Source organism: Lontra canadensis, unplaced genomic scaffold (assembly GCF_010015895.1).
Source record: "Lontra canadensis isolate GAN:19392208 unplaced genomic scaffold, GSC_riverotter_1.0 scaffold1, whole genome shotgun sequence".
NCBI classification, from domain to species: Eukaryota; Metazoa; Chordata; class Mammalia; order Carnivora; family Mustelidae; genus Lontra; species Lontra canadensis.
Window position 1 is genome coordinate 122,734,195 of NW_022630995.1, and position 22,889 is coordinate 122,757,083.

General features: G+C 35.6%; 1 protein-coding gene across 2 annotated transcripts in view; it reads right to left on the minus strand.

Moving 5' to 3' along the window:
- The window catches only part of MAP9 (microtubule associated protein 9), a 32,716-nt gene extending 10,099 nt beyond the window's left edge, over positions 1-22,617 (minus strand). Inside the window, exons 1-9 of one of the 2 annotated variants that reach the window (XM_032862869.1) lie at positions 22,452-22,617; positions 21,607-21,691; positions 20,157-20,477; positions 13,866-14,095; positions 6,057-6,150; positions 4,345-4,583; positions 2,437-2,507; positions 1,239-1,407; positions 212-301 (exon numbers count right to left, since the gene is read on the minus strand). In XM_032862869.1, the coding sequence (XP_032718760.1) occupies positions 212-301; positions 1,239-1,407; positions 2,437-2,507; positions 4,345-4,583; positions 6,057-6,150; positions 13,866-14,095; positions 20,157-20,477; positions 21,607-21,691; positions 22,452-22,526 (1,374 nt within the window). In that variant the 5' untranslated portion in view covers positions 22,527-22,617. The remainder of the gene's footprint in view (positions 1-211; positions 302-1,238; positions 1,408-2,436; positions 2,508-4,344; positions 4,584-6,056; positions 6,151-13,865; positions 14,096-20,156; positions 20,478-21,606; positions 21,692-22,451) is intronic. The other variant, XM_032862877.1, reaches the window with a different exon arrangement.
- Between the last annotated feature and the right edge of the window lie 272 nt (positions 22,618-22,889).

A 22,889-nucleotide genomic window follows, 5' to 3' on the forward strand; every position in this document is an offset into this window, starting at 1 on the left:
GAAATCTCTGCATATCTGTTTTCATGTGAGATGGTTATATTTATATCAAACTAAAAATGTATGAAGTGCCAGAGAAATAAAACCAATAATCAATTCTTATATATCCATGTTATTTTGCCATTTAAAAAACAGTGGATTTAGAAATGTTACTCAGAGATATTTTACTAACTTAAAAACCCAGAATATTTTCCATTTCTATATTTCAGAATACCTGTTCATTTTGGATCCTTAAGTTTTCACTTTCGATCCTTTTAATTCTGTGCATTTCATGTAAATACACATTTTTCTTTTCTAACCACTCCTGTGAAAACAAGAAAAAAGTATATAATATTCAGTTTCCCAAATGACTCAGAATTCTTATTCATTTCTGAAATATTTGATAGAAATTTTATTTTACGATTTTATTTATTTGAAAATGGGAGAGGGAGTGAAAGAGAGAGAGAGAAAACAAGCAGGGGGGAGGGACAGAGGGAGAAGCAGACGCCCCACTGAGCAGGGAGCCTGATGTGGGACTCGATTATGACCTGAACTGAAGGCAAACACTTAACCAACTGAGCCACACGAGCACCTAAGAAATTTTAAAAAAGCAAAATACAAAATGTAGAAATTCTATATAAACCAATATCACTTTTCTTTTTCTGATAATATTCTAATATATAAAGATGAGTTAAGAAAATAAAACTTATCTTAGTTTTAACAGACTTTGAAGATTGAACATAATGGCTACATAAATTAACATTTTTCTCCAAAATTTACAAGTATAATTTTCTAAAGTGTACTATTTTGTAAAACAAACAAGACAAAAAAAAAAAAAAAAAAAAGGATGTCTTTGGGAACTGTGAAAAAAAAATCAGGAAAAGTCTTGTTCTGTGTAAGCTTAATGCAAAGTCTCAGGAAAAAATTAAAACTCTTTGTGTTCTTAACAATATACATTTTAAGGAGAAAAAGTATAAAAACATGTATAGACCTTAACAGTATTTTTGCTTTTATCGTATTTTCATAAGTTGCTATGGCATATTCTCTTAAACAACCATGATCGGTTCAGCAAAGCTTGGAAGGAAGTATTCTAGTAAAACAAAAAAAACCTCTGGGTTGCTCAGGTATTATAAAAGAACATCTTTCCTAGTAAATTAAGTATTAAGCCATCATTTCTGATAGGTTCTTTTCATTCCTTGGTAAACAGGTAATCTTATTACGTGATCAGTTCTTCATTTTTTGTTATACGTTTTCCTTTTTACCTGATAAACAGCTGCCCTTATGCTGTCTGCTCTTTCAGGTTCTATGTTCTGTTTCTGTAAGGGCTTTTGGTCCAAGACTTTCAAAGTCCCTAAATAGTGAGAAGAGGTAGTTGTTGACGGAGGTCTCCTTACAGAATTAGATTTCTTTAAGAACTCAGGGGTCATTAATCTGAAAAGATCCAAATAAATCAACAGAAAATATTAGTTATACTTGGAAGAAGAAAAATTCACTAGAATTCACAACTACTACATTTGAAATTATATTGTAAATTAATAAATTATAAGTATTTTGAAAGTGATGATAAAATAGGAAAATAATGATAGTTTTTTCTTCATCTACTAAGAGCTTCAAATGGATGCTCTTTCAAGATATTTATAATTAGAACATTTTCAAGAAAAATGGACTACATCTCAAGTTACACGGAAATAAAAGTATTAATAAAGTAGATTTTAAGTCTCTTGTATCATTTTGTTACAATAAACAACTCTAAATATAAAGTTAGAACAGCATCCTCTATTTCAGGGGTTGGCAGGAAAATATGACCCATGATCCAGTTTGGTACAGTCTATTTATTTCTTAAGTTTACTGCACCACAACTATTCCCCTGCTACACCAGCAGAACTGAGTAGCTACAACGGAGACCATACGGCCTACAGAGTCCAACACATGTACTAACTGGCAATTTACAGTTAAAGTTTGCAGACTCTAGTTTTATTTGATTTATGGTAATTGAAAAGACTGAGAAGGTTCTGATTATCATTTATGAGTTAGGCATTCGTTGTCATCAGTGTGAATGAAACAATATGGAGTCTTCTCATCTCAAGAAACCAACTTAGTCCACAGAACCTCGAGGTTTTAAGTACAATTTTCATGTGTGGGACAAAGGTGTTTAATAAAGAAGTATAATGTTGGACTTCAGCTTTATTACTGATATGTACTGTCTCAGGAAAAACAGGACAGAAACTCCATCCTAGGAACAATGCAGAGCATAGAGAACACCTAACCAACTCCTTTTCATAAAAGAATATGATCAACTGAGGAGTTTTATCACGAAGTAATGACCTCATTCAGTTCATGAGATGGGAGTTTAAAGAAAATCAAATAATATCAAATGAAATTCACTTTACAGAAGTTAAATTAAAACTAGCTTCATTGGAATGTACACTCATTAATGAGGGATAACGACAGCTTTATTACCTGCCAGATGCACTGGAGGCTCTAGTATTTGTTGACTTTTTAGTCTTCATATTCCTATCTTCAATTGTTTTCTATTAAAGAGAAAATACCACAGATGGATTACTCACTGTAACTGTCATAGTTACCTACCTAGAGGCCAGGAAATCAATGCTTTTAGAGCATCTACTATGTGTCAAGTACAGCAGCTACTGGAAACTAATAAGGATACCACATTTTAGAAAGGGTTGACGGACATGAAACACAAAACCAAATGTGAGTCATGGTGGAGATAAACTAGGGTCCAGTGAGTGTGACTAGGATGAGGGGTTATGTTAATGACAATGACCAGGAAAGGCCTCCGTGAGGTCTTTTTTTTTTTTTTTTTAAATTATTTATTTATTTGACAGACAGAGATCACAAGTGGGCAGAGAGGCAGGCAGAGAGAGGGGGAAAAGGAGGCTCTCTGCTGAGCAGAGAAGAGAGCCTGATGCGGAGCTCGATCCCAGGACCCTGAGATCATGACCTGAGCCGAAGCCAGAGGCTTAACCCACTGAGCCACCCAGGTGCCCCTGGCCTCCCTGAGGTCTTGACAGCAGTGTTAAGAAAAATCATGGGGAAAAGGGGGCCCGCATGAAGGAAGGTCTGTGGGAAGAAAGAAGCAGTAAGTACTAAGAGCCTGAGAAGGGAAAGAGCTTGATAATTTTGAGAAACAGAAAGTGAATGACGCCAATGCACAGCGAATGGCAGTGAGAGTGGATGAATATATAGTCAGAGAAGAATGGTGTGAGGTCGTGAGGATGTGGGAAGGAGTTTGCATTTTATTCTTCTGATGACAATCCAATCGAGACCTTAGCAGGGAAGTGATGTGATTTAGACTTGAGGAAGATCCCTCAGGACAGAGTAAGGATAAAGCCAAGGATTCAATCAAACGGAATGTTATGCTCTTACTTTTTATACAAAATTGCCTGTTGTTATTGAGAATTGCTGCTATTAGACATTTCTAGGGTCCTGTCTGTAAGTTCCAGAATATGCTTTTTCTTTTTAAGGAGTAACTTCTCTACTTTACACAGACAGATCAGTGAAGTGAGACCACAGATGTAAGCACATCACTAACTTGGCATAAGTGACTTTTCCTGAAGAAAGTGGTTAGGAACAATATAACTGTAGCATGGTTTAATGAACCATCTCCATAAATTATAATACAAAGCACTAATATTCTGTATTATAAAAGTCCTCCTCAACCACAGATTTTCAACTAGCACTGTTACCTTCCCCAAGATTAGGTATACATAGCCACCAGCTAACTATAGCTATAAGGAATAAAGACTAAATTCAAGAGGAATAAAGACTAAAAGTGCTGTACCATAAATTTAAAAAGACTACAGTTTCCTGGCACATTATAGTACATTGACAAGTAATCCTACACACCAAAAATCTGGTTCTCAAGGTAATAATAGTAATAATAATGTTTGTGATAATAATCCTGTCCATCCTTTTAAGTAAGCAAGATGGTGATAACATGTCTTAAGGATTTTCCTTAAAATTTGTAAAATGTTTAAAAATGATACCTAAAAGAATAACTTTCACTAATTCAAAACCTCAGAAGTTATTCCAGATAGCTATATTTTTATAATACGGAGACCTATAGAAACCTACCCACTTATGGGTTTGTATTTCTGAGATATTTAAGAGTATATTATGATCATATGCCTTTGATAATTTTTAAGAAAATACTTTTATTATAGTCACTGTAAACCTTCCCTGAAGTAAAACTCTACTGACTCTATTGTCTACCTGACAATATGTCATTATCAAAAGATGAGTTTTCCACAGACAATTCAGAAGTACATAATGTGGCAGATAAAATATTTAAAAGGTCTATTTTGAGTTTTAAACTGTAGTATAAAAGACATAATTTCATATAAATACCTTTGAAGGCTCCGTTGCATCAGTAGATACTAAGATACTCTGAGCTTTCAACAATGGTGGATCAACTGTTAAGTCATTCATCATCAGTTCAGCTTTCTCCTTTTCTTCTTCAAGGTCATCAGTTATCACTTGACTTTCCTGGGATTTCTCAATTGGAGGAGTGACAAAGTCTATCAAAAATGAATTCTCTTCATTTTCATTTGATCTCATGTGGTTTTCAGGGAGTTCTTCATTTTGATCTATTTTGAGACAGAGTCACAAAACTAAAACTCCCTTCCAAACTATTAACAGATTCATTTGCTTTCTACTAAAAGGAGTGTTTACAAACTCTTTGTCTTGCAGAATACAATAAAGGAGAGCTATTGTATTCAACCTGAATAAACTTTTCTCCAAAGTGATCTATGAAAGAGAAAATGGCTACTCAATCTACAAAAACACTTGACATACCTAACCCTTAGAAAAAAATATATGAGTAAAAAAAATGGAATAACTATCCTAAAGCAAAAGACACACCAAAAGCTCCTGTTGATGATAAACCAAGTAAGTAGGCCGGCAATATCTATTCTATTCAAAGTCTGGCCTTCTTAGCTGGGACAAGAGGCTATGTAAGCTGGAGGCACACATCTCTATGTTACCAGAGGCACAATCAGTACCGCTGTAAACTTGTATAGGTGTAGGGGAACCAAGAACCCATGCACTTTCAGAAGACTCATCACACCAAATAAAGCCATCCTCCAGACAGCTTTATCCCTGCCAAGATGCCTGCCTTTATTAACAGGCACTAAAGGTGAGCCTGCTGCTTATCCTTTCTGTGCTCCAAAGGTCAGTCTCAGGCTCTGGCATGAGAAGATTCCATTTTGCTATCACAGAACTGCTTCTGTTATTCTGTCTGCCCCACTTTGGAATGTTCAACAGAAAGAAATCAATCACCAACTCTCAGCTCTACTCGGAGCCACCTACTGGCCAACCTTGTCTCTTTATTGTCAAAGTCTTAATTCTGCTGCTTTCATTAAAGCCATCTTTGAAACCTGCTTTGCAGTAAGCAGGAGTTAAGATAATCTTGTAATAGAGTTAGACCTGTTCATCTGGAGAGCACTCATGACTCCAAGTACCATCAGTGGATTCTTTAGAGCTGCTAATCAATGTGTTCAGTAAAAAGAACGACTATGGAGCCAAAAATTCAAATTACAGCTCCGTTACTGACCTTGGGTATGTTTCTCAATATCTCTGCACTTCAGTTTTTCTCATCTGTAAAATGACAAAAACTATACTACACAGCAAGCACTTAATAAATGTTACACATCTTGGTCCTAGAAACAGCGATGCCTTTTTAGCTCTCATGAAGCTCTAAGTCATAGGACTAAGGAAAGAAATATATCACCCCTCACACTTACTGCATGCTTACCATGACACTGTTCCCTGTGCTTTACATGTATCATTAACCCATTTAGTTCTGATGGCCACTGTGTCGGGTAGGTTGCTCTTATGATCCCCATTATAAGATCAGTATACAGGGCCAGAGAGATTAGTTACTTTACTCTTGGAACTGTGTCTAGTTCTGCATCTAAAATCACATGGTTAGTAAATAACACAATTTGAGGCAAATACAAGCCTGTCATTCCTATAACTATGTATTCTTACTTTTACAAATAGGATTCTAAGCAGTACAGAGTTCACACATAAACTAAGATGTAATAATTTGATACAACCACCTTTTATGGATGCTTTTCCTCCAGATCCTGGTGAAAAGGAATCTCCAAGACTTTCTTTAAGGGACGACGATGATAAACTTGTTAAACATGGATCCTGTTTAAAAAAAAAAGAAAGAAAGAAAGAAAGAATTTACTATGTAGGTTTAGTTCTTAAGATTTGTGGTAGGGCAACAGCATTATTAAGACTATTTTATAAGTCTGAAATCATCATTATTAGGAGTTTGCTGTAACACCAAAAGCATTAAGCCTATGGAGGCTAACATGCTTTACTTGTAAGACTTGATGGCTTGATCATTAAAAGGGGTCACTAAAGAGCTATTCTAGTTCTTGAGCCAGCATCTCGATACTTGTTTTCAGTGATTTTCAAAACTCTTGCTCTCAAATCAAATCTCATAAATATTTGAGATGAAGATGTGATATCTTTTTCTCTAATTCTTATTTCTAAGAAAGCATAAAGGAGACAGTAGGCAAAAACCCTTGGTGTCAAATATTACTATTTGGCAAATGAAAGCAATTTGTAAAACCAAGTAAACAGATACTACCAAATATTTAGATAGAAATAGTATAGATTTCATGCACTTGAGTTTTCCTCAAAATTCTGAAAATTATATCTGAAATGAAATAATTGTGTGTCTGAACTACACATCTCTTTAGAGAATAGTAATCTAGCCAAAAGTTGATGGTATCACACTGTAAGAAGTTTGACTTTGTTGTATAAATAATAAATTCTATGTTTTATTTCCACAATATTTTATGGTACAAAGACAATTATTTGTTAAAAGCAGTAAATAGAAACCAACTAGGAAGATGACAAAAGGGATTAAACACAGGAATCTACCTCGAGAGACAAAATTTTGCAGAGAAGACTGGCAAGTTAGTAGCTTTATGTCTGAGTGAGTTCACCCATCTGTGCAGCTCAAGTGGTACAAGGTTACAGCCTTACTGGGCTAGCTTAAGGGAGCAGAGGATAGAGTCTAGGACTAGAAGATCAGCCAGTAAGTTTGAGGAAGAGCTGCAGTAGGCATGAACCCCAAAATCTTCATATAAAATTCACTCAAAATTCTTTGCTCATCTATGCATGGCATAGAAAAGACATCAGAGAAGATCCTATAAAATCACAGTAGTTACAAATTGAAAGAACTAAGCAGAGATTTCCATTGGTATCTGCAGCAAGGGAGACAGTTGGGAATTTGAGTTCAGCCACAATATCCATATACTAAAACATTATTCAGAGGAACATAACAAATCTAGAATCTCTATAACATAATCATTCACAATGTCCTGTATTCAATCAAAAAGTTACCAAATAGATAAAGAAATGGAAAATGGTGGCACATACTCATGAAAATAAAAACAAAAACCACAAGAACAGTCCTTGGAAACCAACCTAGAGATGACCCATATATTACAATTAACCTTTAAAGTAGGCATTATAAATATGTTCAAGCATTTAGAGGAAATGCACGCATGGAGGCTGACACAAATGGGATCTTAAAGATACTAGAAATATAAAAATACCAATGGACATTATACAGTTGGACACTACAATACTGAAATAAGAAATTTGCTGGATAGATAACAGCAGATCAAGATGGCAGAACATGGCCGTGAACTTGATGACAGAGCAATACAAATTATTCAATCTGAAAAACAAAGGGAATAAAGACTGAAGAAACATAAACAGAATTTTAGAGATTAGATGAGACATACCAAAGATTTCAGTACTAAAAGAAGAGAAAAGAAAACTAGGGCAGGGAAAAATATTTTAAAACTTCCCATTTTCTTAGAAAGTACCAGCTTATAGATCCTGAGAACTCAAAGAAACCCAAGCAAATACTTTTTAAAAACACACACATCTAGTTACTCTGTAGTCAAATGCTGTAATACAAAATTAAAAAAAAAATCTTGAAAAGCAGCCAGAAAAAAAAAAAAAAAAACAAGACATATTTAGGAAGGCAACAAAATGAATTATCACTGATTTCTCACCAGAAATAATACAGGCCAGGAACAATGGAAACCTATAAAGAGTTGCGAGGATGAGAAGGGAACTGTTGGCCCCGAAGCATATATTCAGCTAACCATTCTTCAAAAATGAAAATGAAATAAATATTTTTTAGGTAAGTAAGACTGAAGAAACCATCACTAGCGAAACAAAAATAAGTTCTTAAAATTCAAGGGAAATAATACTAGAAGGTAATTTGGGCTTACAGGAAGGAATAAAGATCCTCAGAAATGTTATATATAATTTAAGAAAACTATAAATATTTATTCTTTTAATTTTTTAGAAGTGGAAGACAAAAAATTTTGTTTAAAGAGAAATTGTAACACTGAATTGTGAGGATTATATCATATATAAATGTAGTATAATATGACAACAATAGCAGGATGGATGAGGGAATATATGGAACTACACTATCACAAGATTTCTATATTAAATATGAAATAGTGTAATATCTAAGTAGACTGATAATTCATAGCTGCATCTTGTAATCCACAGAGCAACTACTAAAAATATAACACAAATAAGTACAGCTAAAAAGGCAACAGAGGAATCAAAATTGGAAACTAAAATCCATGTGGTTAACTCTCAAAAAAAAAAAAAAAAGGGCAGGGAAAACATTATAGAGGAACAATAAATCAACTAAATAAAATGAAATAAACAGAAATCCCACAGCAACAAATCAGTCCCAAATTAAAAGTAAATGGACTATATACTCACAAATGGAATGGAATTAAAAAGTAGACTGTCAGACTTGATTAAAAAAAAAAAGTAATACCAAATAATTATTACAAAAGTCTTATTATAAAAAATTAAATAAAAAAGAAAGGCACAAATAGTTTGAAGAGAATGATAGGAAAAGGTACACCATGCAAATACTAGTAATAAGAAAGCTGAGATATCAGACTAAGCAAGCTGCAAGATAAGAAGAAGTATTACCAGGGGTAGAAACATTTCATAATGTAAATAGGGTTGAGACATAATGATAATAAATGTCTATGTGTCTAATAACAGAGTCATAAAACACTGACAGAACCAACGGGAAGTGGAGACACATTCACAAACATAACTGGAGATTTCAACACCCCTTAGTCAATATTTGGTAAAACAACTAGACACAAAAACAGTGAGGATGGAGAAGATTTCAGAGACATTACCAGCCACCTTGAGCAAACTGAAGTTATAGAACATTACACCCAACGTCTGCAAAAATTACGTTGTCTATAAATGCAAACTGAACTTTCATAAGATACACTTAGGCTGAGCCATAAAAAAAAACCTAAAGAAATTTTTTAAATGTGAAATCATGTAAAATATATTCTCTGCTCATAACAAAATCAAATTACAAATCAATACAAAATTACATCTAGAGAAGATCCAAATATTTGAAAATAAAACTAATCACCACAAAATAACCAGTCAAAAAGGAAATTAGAAAATACATTTAAAGAAAATATATTTAAAGAAATGAGAGTGAAAATGAAAGGCATCAAAAAATGGGGTGCTCCTCTACTGGATATTTACCCCAAAGATACAGATGTAGTGAAAAGAAGGATCATCTGTACCCCAATGTTTATAGCAGCAATGGCCACAGTCGCCAAACTGTGGAAAGAACCAAGATGCCCTTCAATGGACGAATGGATAAAAGAGATGTGGTCCATATACACTATGGAGTATTATGCCTCCATCAGAAAGGATGAATTTTTGTAGCAACATGGACGGGACTGGAAGAGATTATGCTGAGTGAAATAAGTCAAGCAGAGAGAGTCAATTATCACATGGTTTCACTTATATGCGGAGCATAACAAATAGCATGGAGGACAAGGGGAGTTAGAGAGGAGAAGGGAGTTGGGGGAAATTGGAAGGGGAGGTGAACCATGAGAGACTATGGACTCTGAAAAACAATCTGAGGGTTTTGAAGGGGCGGGGGATGGGAGGTTGGGGGAACCAGGTGGTGGGTATTAGAGAGGGCACGGATTGCATGGAGCATTGGGTGTGGTGCAAAAACAATGAATACTGTTACGCTGAAAAGAAATAAAAAATTAAAAAAAAATGGGGTGCTCCTAAAGCAGTGCAGAGAGGGAAATTTATAGTTGTCAATGGTTTTAATAGAAAGGATAAAAGGCTTAAAATGAATGAACCCATTTTCTAACTTAAGGGTGTAAGTAAATTAAACCCAAAGAAAGTAATAAGTGAAAATCAGTGAAATTAGAAACAAACAATAGTGAAAATTAACAAAGTCAAAGTTGGTTAGAAAAGTTAGAAAAGTTTAATAAAACTGGATAATGCCTATCAAGATTTAACAAGGAAGACAGAAAATATAAACTTTTTATTAGAAATAAAAGATGGAATGTTATGATAATCCCACTGTCATCAAAAGGATAAAAAATATCACAACCTCCCATTTATAAATTCAAAATCTTAGATGAAATGGACAAATTTCTTAATAGACATAAATTACCCAATTGATGAAACCGGGAATCTGAATACCAAAATATGTATCCAAAAATAAAATTTACTGTCAAGTATCTCTTCACAAAGAAAATTCCACATTGATTTCACTAGTGAATTCTCTCAATTAAGGAAAAAAAAAATTGATACCAAACTTCTGGTTTCATACCAAACAAACTTTTAGAAAAAAAGAGGAAGAGATACTCCCCAACTCATATGATACCCAAGCCTGATAATAACATTGTAAGGAAATAATTATAGGTAAATAGCTCTGTAAATACGGATGTAGAAGTCTTAACAAAACACTAACAAATCAAATCCCACAATAAAATATTCTACTATTATCAACCAGATTTTATCCTAGGAATGCTTAGTTTGACATTTGTACATATATATGTATCATCTCCACTCCCCTAGCTCTCTTCTCTATCTCTCTCTCACACAAACACACACAAAGGAAAGGTGGGAGATGAGGATGGTAAGAAAGCAAATGTCACCATTTCAAGATCCAAAATTTCAAGATATTTGAAGGAAGATAAGACAGTAGGAGGAGAGGCATGCTATCAAGAGGGAGTGTACACAAAGTTAAAAAGTCTTGATCATAGTTGAATGTGGATGGAAACAGACCCTTCCAGTTTTTGACTCTTCCAATAAAGGGCCAAAGGTCATAGATATGGCGAGAGAAGAGTTGAGCAAAAAAATGTGAAATCCTTGAGAAGGTGGGTTTAAAGAAGATTCAGAGCACAGTCAGGAAGATTTTTATAATGAAAAATATGTAACACTTAGATTATTGAAAACAGAAGTATCCAGGGGCACCGGGGTGGCTCAGTGGGTTAAGCCTCTGCCTTCGGCTCAGGTCATGATCTCAGGGTGGAAGGACTGAGTCCCACATCGGGCTCTCTGCTCAGCAGGGAGCCTGCTTCCTCCTCTCTCTCTGCCTGCCTCTCTGCCTACTTGAGACAACTGTCTGTCAAATAAATAAATAAAAAATCTTTAAAAAAAAAAGAAAATAGAAGTATCCAATATACCCCACAATAACATAAAAGTTTTATATTATGGGCTATGTTATAATCAGTAAGGAGAATATGGTCTCTAGATCACCCAGCAGCATAGAAAGACTTCATGATCTAATATTGAGATAAAGAAAAAGCATGATACAAACATCATGTTAAGATGACAAATGTGATAAAAAGTTTAGAGAAACAGGCTAAAAGGGAATAAAACTGATAAACATAGTTACTATGAGATGGTGGGATTATAAGTTGGTATCTTTTATTTGGTTAAATTTTGTCATAATATGATGTTACTTTAAAAACTTTAGGAATACCGGGATGCCTGGGTGGCTCAGTTGGTTAAGCCGCTGCCTTCAGCTCAGGTCATGATCCTGGGGTCCTGGGATCGAGTCCTGCATTGGGCTCCTTGCTTGGCAGGGAGCCTGCTTCCTCCTCTCTCTCTGCCTGCCTCTCTGCCTGCTTGTGTGTACTCTCTCTCTCTGACAAATAAATAAAATCTTTAAAAAAAAAAAAGTCAATATTTAAAAAAAACAAAAACAAAACAAAACAAAAAAACTTTAGGAATACCTTTTTTTCCCCTTAAATCAAGGGATATGAAAATGTTAGCAAAGATCATTTAAAGCGAGGCACCAGTACCACTTTCAATAGTGTTCCCTCGAAATTCATATCTATCCAGAACCTCGAATGTGATCTTATTTGAGAATAAAGTGTTTGCAAATGGCAGTAGTTAAAATGAAAACATACTGGAATAGGTGGGCCCTAAATCCAATGACTGGTGTCTTTTGTAGAAAAAAGAGAGGGAGATGCTGAGACACAGGGAAGAGAAGGCCACATGATGATGGAGCAAAGGAAGGATGTGATGCCTCTACAAGCCAAGGAGCACCAAAGACTGCTGGTAACCAACAGCAGGCGGAAGAGGCAAGGATTCTTCTCTAGAAGCTTCAGAGAGAACATGGCGCTACCCATTGGACTCTAGCCTCCAGACCGGAGGCTTCTGTCGTTTAAAGTCATTGAGTTTGTGGCACCTTGTTATAGCAGCTATACTAAACTAACACGAAATCCACTTGACCAGATCATTTTATTAAATATAAAATGACTGGGTTTGAGAAGACCTCTTTTTCTTTTCTTGAATTTTCAGAACAAATTAGGAAAGAGCACATTGAGGTCAGAAAAGATTTATATCAAATTGTCAGCTTTACTGGCAAAGCTAAACTACGAAACCAGATTTGAACCTGTTGTCTACTGGGCTCATATTTCCTATCCCAACTGGAAAGGTTTATTTATTTAGTCATAACACACAGGAGTTGCTCCCAAGTTTCCCTCTGTACCACCTTCCAGGGACCAGATCTTTACACGCATCACTACCGCAGAGGAGTGAGGAGAAAAAGAAGCTTAGTCAGGTACCATTCCGTTCCTTTTCCCCAGTTTGCTCAAGCAGATTATGGAGACAGAATGTTCTTCCCATACTTACTCCTTCTGAAATGTTAGGTGGAAGTTCACTAACCACAGTGCAATGTAAAGAGAGGAGGCCCAGCGTTCTCTCCTAATAACAATACATAGTAAACTCTCCAATGAAATCCCAAAGGGTCACATTTACTCCCATTCTGGCAGATTCCCAAAATATAGGACAGTGCCATGATCATTCAATATACCTTTGTTGAGTGAATAAAACCAAATAAATAAAATGACATTGGCTATATTATCCTTAGCCATAAATAATATAATTCAAAGATATGTGAATATGGGACACTTGGGTGGTTCAGTCGGTTAAGCGGCTGCCTTTGGCTCAGGTCATGATCCCAGGGTCCTGGAATCGAGTCCCACTTCGGGCTTCTTGCTCAGCAGGGAGCCTGCTTCTCTCTCTGCCTCTGCCTGCCACTCTGCTTGTTTGTGCTCTTTCTCTCTCTCTCTGACAAATAAATAAATAAAATCTTCAAAAAAAAAAAAGGTATGTGAATAAACCTATAAATTCTTATGATGAAAGATAGTATTGCATAGATTCAAAAGGGTGATATTTTTTTTCACATTTCACTTTCTCTGCAACTGGATGATTCATTTTATAATTACTGGTGTCTGTAGTTTTCTCCTTTCTTAGCAGTACATAAAATAATGCTACATCTTTGTTATATCTTAGAGTTGGTGAAGTTTTAGACTCAGTGGAATACTGTATATTTAAAAAAAAAACAACTTTAGATTTCCCTATCAACTGCTGAAGAAAACATGTACGACACACACAAACACACACACACACATCACGTGCATGCGCACAAATATTCTCTTTTCCATAATCAGCTGCAAAGACCTCAGTTCAAGAGCACAATCCAGCAATTCAACAGTAGTGCTAACCTCAGGATCGAGGTTTTCGGAGAACAATTTTTTCACAGCTTCTAGTTGTCTGTCACTTAGTTTTGGAAAGGGGGAGGGTGCAGAATGTGCCTCCAATTCTTCATGGAGGGCAGTGGTCTCATCTTTGCCTAGCCCATCTTTCTCCTCCCCGTGGCTGTGTTTTTTCAACATGCTCCGTGGACGAGGTAAAGGCTTAAAGTGCTTGTCTGCTTCAAGACTGCTGCTGTTTTCTGTTGAAAAATAAACCGTTTTAAGGTGAGCATACCGAACAGTGCCCATGACTTCACCTACCACCACTTCGCTGCCCCACTTCCTTCCTGTGCCTGTGCACCGTGGCTCTCTGTCCTGGAGAGCCAGAAGAAGCCCACAACCGTTCTCTACACAGATCTCCCAGAAGCACAAATAAGCAATAGCTCACGATCAAATTTTCTTTTTTAAAAGTAGCTGCCATCCCAGAAGGAACTAGCATACTTATGTTTTGTGAGAAGTTAATGCTTCAATTTTATGAACTCTCCTAGCATGCAAAAAATAAAAATAAAAAATAAAAAACAAAACACCAACTATGCCCCAGTTTCTAAACTGCCTCTCTAACAGGAGGGGGCTCATCTATGAACCTTCAGCCAGTATCTGCGGCTAGGCCGCATACAGATAACTCACATTCCCAGACTTGATAGTCAAGACAATGACCATGGCCCCGTCCAGGGGTTTTACAGGTTGGGAGGGGAGGTGGTTCTAAACAAAAGAAATTCTAAGAGAAAGGTAAGTTCTGTTACAAGTACGAAGGTGATGTCGGTACTGGGGGCAGAAGTGTTCGCTCTCCCCGGACGGAGTAATGAAGAACTACATTTATGAGCTGCTGCTTTTTGAGTCCATAAAACTTCTCTGCAGTTATTAAAAATTTCTCAGTGACTATTTCCATTACTTCAAAGTTTAAAACAACAATCTGGGGCTGGTATTCGTCCAGCCCTCAAAATATAAGAAAGTTTTTACATAAGCTTTTTGCCCAAATTTTACCTATTAAGCATATTAATTTCTTCATTGTTCTACCAGTGTTTCCCTCTGACAAAATTTCAAAACTGAAATAATCAACTCCTTCATCCTCTTTATCTACACATGGCCTTATGAACACTGCTAGAAGACTTCATCATCATACCAAGTGGCACTACTATAAATGTTTCAATTGCCAATTTTAGCTGTGTTCTAAACTCTGGCCAAATGTTTAAGCCATCCTGGATTCCTCCCTCTGTTCCCCTTATATCTAATGGGTCAGGATACCCCACTGATTCTTCTTGCTACATCTCTCATTTAACCCACTTTCTGCATCCCCACCCTCAGCTCCTCATCCACCCTTTCCTAGATTACTGCCTCAGAGGTATTTGAAAAATGAAAATCAGATCACATTACTCCTCTCCATAAAATGCCTCAATGGCTCCCCAGCGTCAAATCCTACGGAATAAAAGCTTAAGGTCTTATGGTCTTCTCCTGCTGGCACTGCCTCGTCTACCCGCACATCCATTTTGTAATCTATGTTCCAGAAATGCCGGAATGCCGGGCTCACTGCTGTCTCACTGCTGTGCCACAATCCCTCCTGCTACCATACCTTTACCCAGCTCATGCCTCTGCCTAGAATGTCTGCTTCCCGCTGCTTCTCCTGACAAATGCTTGCCTGTCTTCTGAGCCTAAGTGTAAGCAGAATATTATATAATGCCTAAAAGAAGGTGTTGAGTCAGGGTTTTTTTTGTAAATTGTAGTAAGAACAATTTAAAAAATTGTTAAGAGGGTAGTTCTGTAACCAGGTCTGTGGTTACAGACCCATCTTTTTAACAAATTTTAAGTGCACAATACAGTACTATTAACTAAAGAATCAGTGTTGTACAGATCTTTGGAATATATTCACCTTCGTAGTGAAACTTTACACCTGTTGAACAGCAAGTTCTCTTTTCCTTGCCCCAGAGACCCTGGCAACCACCGTTCTACCTTCTGTCTAGAGGAGTGTGTCTAGTTCAGGTATTTCATACATGAATCTTGGCTCCGACATTTACTAGCATTATAACCTTACATAACCATATCATCTCCACGAGCTCAGTTTCCCCATTAGTAAAATTAGTTAAGAATTCCTGAGGTATACCTGTGGGACCTAAGTGAGAAAATAAAGTGCATAGCACAGTGCCGGACTCATGGTAAATGCTCTCAGTGAACATTAATAACTGTGGTAAACTTTTCTTTCTTTTTTTTCTTTTGTTTTTTTTCTTTTGTTTTTTTTTTTGGTTTGTTTGTCACTCCTGTTTTCTTTGGGGGTAGTCTCTCCTCTTCTCCATCCTTGTAATTCTAATGGGTTAACAAACATCTCCTCCGTACCTCAGTGAGAGGGGTGTGCCCACAGTATATATCACCCTCCCAGCTTATCACAGAAACATCATTTCCCCTGTCCACAGCAGATGGTCAGGTCAGTATTTTTCTATTTAGAGTTGGAGGATATGCCTTTAAGGTCACAAGGCCCAAAGGATATGATTTGGGGACTACTAGTGGCATTCCTTCCGGCCAGGTGAAGGGAAGTCTGAAACAAAGAGACCCAATGACAAAAATATAGGACCAGCGGATGGAGTAACTGGGCCAGTGACAGGGGTGGGAGGAGACAGTGAGGAGGTCTGGAAATCAGGGAGGGAAGAAGAAGTAGAAGTAGAGAATGCAGATCACATAAAACTACTGTTTACAAACTTAATCAGACCTAAAGAGAGGTCTTTTGACATCCATGCTCAATAGGTGATAAATTTCTCTTTTCACTGAAGTTTGAGTCAAGTCATTTGCAACCAAGACTCCTGACTATGGGTACTATTATTTCAGTTACAACTATTATTGCCATTTCCTCCAGGAAGCTTTACCTGATGCCCTCAGGTAAACTTAGATGCCTCCTTTCCTGTTCTTACTACACCTTTCATATACCTTCTCATTAAATTGTAAAGTCTTTGCTACAGTCTGAATGCTTGTGTACCCTCAAATTCTTAGGTTGAAATCCTAAACACAAAGGTGATAGTATTAAGGCAGTAGGGAGGTGACCCCGTCACAAGGGCAGAACCTTCATGAAGGGGATTATAAAAGAGCCTCCAGAGAGCTCTCTTGCCCCTTCCACCATTGTAAAGACACAATGTGAAGTCTGAGATCTGGAAGAGGGCTCTCACCTGACCGTGCTGGCACTGTGATCTCAGACTTGTAATTTCTAGAACTGTGAGAGAGAGGTTTCCATTTTTTAAAACCCATCCAGTCTATGGTACTTTCATATAGTGGCCCAAATGGACTAAGACAGTCTTGGAGGATCGGTACTACGTCTTTTGTTTTTTTTTGTTTTGTTTTGTTTTTGGTACAATGTTTTTTAATGTCGTATTCTTAGTTATCATCACAGTGCCTGTAACATACTGAAACAGACTGTATTTATAATAAATATGTGTGGAAAAATAAAATGATCTGCTTACGAACAAATGCTAATAAAAGCATTTAGAAAAGTGCTTTATGCCAGATTGTTCTAAACACTTCAAATATATAAACTCATTTAATTGTCTCAAACCTTTAGTTCAGGTTCAACTATTATGCCCATCTTACAGACAAATAAAATGAGGAACAAAGAGGTCATATGCCCACGGTCATAAACTCTAGTTTGTGGGATTAAAGCAAGGGCACCCTGGCTCCAAAGTTCATGACTTTAGTCATTTTAATGTTAAAATAAAAGCAACACATCCCGTAAAAATTACTTTCTGCAATCACTCCCCATGTGATAGTTGCTCAATCAAGTGAAGAGTCTAGTTACTGCACTTTTAACAAAAGACAGCAAGAACAAAGTAAACTTTCAGGTTCCAATATTTTTATAAAGCCTTAATTGCTACTTGGCAATGTCTCACATTAAAAACACTAAGTTTCAAACTTCATAAGAAAATGAAAAAAGTCTAAAAATTCAGAAAAGGATAAAGCTTAGCTTGGGAACCACACTCTTTCTTTCATGAATGAAATCATTCACTTATGATTACACTAAAATACTGATTGAATTATACATGCCAGGCACTAACCACTAATCTCAATTTTTTTCTTCAATCTGAAGAGTCTACAAATAATGACTTTAATATATTTTATACCAAAATTCCGCTCCACTCCTAGAAGTACTGTCAAGCTTTCAGAAAAAAACAAAAACAAAAACAAAAACACAACTATACATTTTCAAAATGCTTTCTTTCCTAATTAAGTGTAAATGACTAACTGTTTTTGGTAATTATTTTTTATAACAAAATAAATTGCAAATGGCTAATGACTTTAAAAATAAGTATTGCACATTTGTGTATAATATTTAGAATCTTGGTGCCATCTTGTGGTTTAAAGACAGTATTTCTCTATTAATTTTAATTTGTCACAGGTTTTTTTTTTAAAGTATTAAATAGATAGATTATTGATGATTATCCACCATCCAGTTCTAACTAGATACTTCTATCTAAGACTAACTTTTAGCTTCTGTATGCTTACATTTTCTATGTAAGCATAGAAAGCATACATTTTCTATGTAAGCATAATTTCTGTATGCTTTCATTTACCTAATAAAAAGCTTTTCAGAATCAAGACAAATAAGATAAATACAATCCACAAAAATAGATTTCTAAATTTACTGGAACCAGGAAATACTGTCTGCTCTATCCTTCTTGAAGATTCCCCATTCATATTTCTTTATTAATGGCTCCAAGAAGTTCTCCCACTAAGAAATCACTTTAAAATTTCTAGAATTCTGTGTTTTTCCAATAATACCAAGGAACAGACTGTAGAATGTACTTTGGGAAATGGTAAACTACTAGATTATTCACCAAGTTCCATTATGCTTCCTTTCTCTCCATTTTTGGTGCTATTCAAACAAAAACAAAAACACAACTATACATTTTCAAAATGCTTTCTTTCCTAATTAAGTACATTCAGCAGCTTAATTCTGTTTCATTATGTCTTGTGCTTATATTTGTGGTAGAACTATATAGTTTCTGAGATATACTTCAATAGATTCTTGAAACAATTCAGTAGAAAGAGAAGAGCAGGTTTTATCCTCCTCCTCATGAGGACAATAAGGCCTACCTTATTTGCCAAGGTCACATATAATTAGCAATACAATGGCTCTTCTCCTAGTAGTCTCTGCTCTGTTCATATTTGAAAGTCAATGGGATTGTGGGGGAAGGAGTGGTTCCCTTAAAATTTCTGAAATAAAGTTCTGTCTGATGTTACTAGTGATATCTAATATGTGAAGTATGAAATATTTACCAGTAGAATATTTAATGATGATATAAGGAAAGATATTTTTATGAAAGTTAGTATCAACTAATATTTTTTCTATAAAACAGGAAAAAATGACTACAAGACACCAAAACCTTAAACTTCTATGCCCCTGTTTCTGTATGGTGGCCCAGGGGACCTCTTGAGAGGCTGGTTCCTGCTTCACTTCGTCTTTGCTCCATTGTGTCTAGAGCTCAGGAGAACTGTGGAGAAACGACTCTACTCCCAATCACACCAGGAACTTCCCTTCAGAAAACTGAGTTTGAGTGGATTTTCCCAGGGAACAGAGAAACTAAATGGGGATTCTGTTTCCGTAAGGCAAGCTGGAGGCTTAAATACCAACACCAACAGCAAAACTCTATTCCTTCACATTCTCAAATGTCAAAAAGATTTTCTGGCAAATGATGGCATGGAAATGATTGAAGGACTAGTTCCTTCCTGCTGTAACTAATTTCTGGAGTGTAAAATGGATTAGAAAGGACTGCATTTCAGTCCCATCTCCAAAAACAAAACTGAAGCCCAAGGGCCTCAGAAGGCTAGACCTAGAAACTTTGGGAGCCACAGCTGTGGAGGGCAAGGTACTCTGGCCTTCTATTAGGCACCAGCATACATGCAAGACTAACATGCAACTGGACATCAGAATTATGAGTTTTTGATATGGTTCCATTATTTTACTTTATAACTCTAAATTACAAAGTTATGCCTATTTCTTAAATATTTACTAGCTACCATATAAAGATATTTTGTGATTATCTTAAAATAAGTTTTCAAGGGGCACCAGAGTGACCAGTGGGTTACAAGTCTGCCTTCGGCTTAGGTCATAATCTCAGGGTTATGACCTGAGGAAGCAAGTCTCCTTCTCCTTCTGCCACTGTCCCTCCCACCACTTGTGCTCTCTCTCATTCTCTTTCTCTCACTCAAATTACTAAAATCTTAAAAAAAAATTAAAAATTAAAATAAATAAAATATGTTTTCAAGAAATATAGTAACATGAATTACCTGAAGATTTGCCTTTGACTGGAAGAATTCTGGGTTTAGGTTTCATTTTAATTTCGTCTTTTTCAATTTCTTGGTCTTTATTTTGAGATTCAGATAAGGGAGTTCCAGCCATATCTCCACAACCATCAGGTGCCATTTCCTCATCATTTCTGGTGGAGAATACTGCCTCATCTTCCATTATGTCACTGTTTGATTTCTTGGTTTTCAAAAAAGACAGTTTTGGAGAATTCTTTTCTTCATCATCTGATAAATGGAAATCATTCATCTTTTTCTTATCCAAATTTTCATCTACTGAGGTGTCAGAAAAATCACCTAAGGAAACTGAAAAATGGAAGAGAAAAAACGTTTTCAATAGCCTCTTTAAAGTTGTGAAGGTCGTATTAATCAAAAAGATTACCTTAAAGACTAGAAATGAATTTACAACAATGAATGGACAAGTATCTGCAGCTCTAACACACAGCTAACTTAGGCAGTTGTTATTGGTATTTTTGAAAAAAAAATTCAATTTCATTAATTTATTCATTATTCATTAATTATACTTAGTGAGTGTGAATTGTGTGCCAAACTCTCCACTTGCTCTGAGAAGTCATTCAAAGGTTCCTCAAAATAAAGATGACTTGGGTTATTTAAATTAGGTTCTGGACTGTAGAGCTTTTATTTGCAAATGACTTCATTATATAAAATCAAAAACACTGGTAAGTGGAAGAATTTTTCTAGTTATTTGCTAATTAAATTATTTTCCATAAAAACTTTGGTACTATAATTTCATCCATACCAGAGTATTAGATTTTACTGTGAGAAGAGTATTAAAGAATGCCAATTTAACTATACAGCAATGCTTTAACTACTGTTCTGATTATTTTCACAGAGAACATTAAAAATTATTCACTTCATATTAAAGTATAAAGTGCTGAATTTCAAGTTTGAAATTCTGTGTGCTTACATCTGATATCTAAAATGTTAATATTTTTACAGTATCGAAAGAGACAAAATTAAGTCATACCAGCACTGATATACTAGGTTTTTAAAACTAAACCCCTATTACAGCCAAAAGAAAATCTGATTTACAAAAAGCATTACAAAAGTGATTATATGACATGCACTAAAGTTTAGTTCTCTGGGCTCTAGTTTTTAATTCGCTGTAGAGTCTCATAAGGTTGACACTGTTGTGTCCAACATGGTTTATAGCAGACAGGCATACTTTTACTTCAAACCTGCTATCAGTTAATTTATATTTTCAGTATACACCATTCAGAAATAAACAAAGATAATCATACAACTTCTTGAAGCTTCCGAGTGGCTTTTTACTCACTAAAAAGTTGGAAATTTAGAACCAATTATTTAGAACCAGTTATTTTGACATAAGTGATTATTTTTGAAGGGATGAGCTAAACATAACTAAGTAAACAAAAAGAGGAAAAGTGGTTCACTTTTCCACATTGACACATACCAATTTCATCACTGTCAAAGTCATCTGAGTATTCAGAACTCCTTTGCCTGGCTGAGCGAGCTGTAATTGCTTTTATTAGCTCATCCTGAAACGAGATAAGTAAAATCAATTTCCATCCAAACATAGAGGTCTCATATTTAGAATTAATTCTTTAAACAACGCTTGATTAATAACTGCTTTCAAACTTGGGTTTCATTCATATAACAAATATTCAATGAAAGCCTACCTTATGCCATGCACCCAAGCCCTCAGACTCAATGTGTAACATCACAGACAAGCCCCTTCTCCTTATGGAACTTCCAGTTCAACAGGAGGAGACCGGGAACAGCAAATAAATTAGTTACAGGGTATAATTAAGGCAGGAGAGTAATAAAGAAGATAGGACTCGATTTAGGCAAGATTTATCACAAACTGGCATTTTGAAAGAAACTGGTACTTTTTAAGATCTTTTGTTTTAGCACACTGCAGTAATAAATGTAATTAATACTGCAAACTTAGAGGCTGAGTTCAAAACTGTAGTGACTGGATGGAAAAAACTGAAATGTTATTATAACAGAAAAAAACTACATGCAAATTTAAAGTTGCTATATAACTTAACTTTTAAAAGTTGATTTAAACTTTTAACTTAGTAAGAACCTAGTAGTTAAGCTAGTTAAGTAGTATGTAAGCCACACAGAAGAGAGTTGGTAACACTTGAGCCCAAACAGGACCACCTGCAAAACTTCCAAAGGAATGTAAGATACACTCCTGTGTTACACAGGGCCCTTTGTAGAGTCATTTTAAATCCAACATTGCTAATACAATGTTTACCTTTAAAATCACTCAAAAACGTTTGAAATACTTACCTGGAAAGTAGTCCTTTTGGTGACTTTTGGACTCTTTGTATAAGCCAAAGTTGTGCTAAAAACTTCATCGGACATAGTGTTTTTTGATTTTTCTCTACCTTTGTAAAACAGCTAATAAATAATAGGAATAATTCAAACTCTAATGGTATCTGAAATAAAAAACAAATCAGACTTTTTTGCATATTTGAGAATTTCTATTACTACTCTTTAGTGCTAAAAAAAAGAGCAAACAAAAAAATTAAGAAAAGCATCTCATAACATCGCGCTACATATTCACTTAAATATTTAGCGTTCTTATAAAGAAATATAAAATTTTCACAAGTTTATTATCAAAAAAAGGAAAAGTCAAATTGAAGTTATCCTAAAAGAATTTGGCAATTATTTTAAGGATGAGCAAATAAACGACTGTAACAGCTTAGTATGGTAAAATGTTGCCAG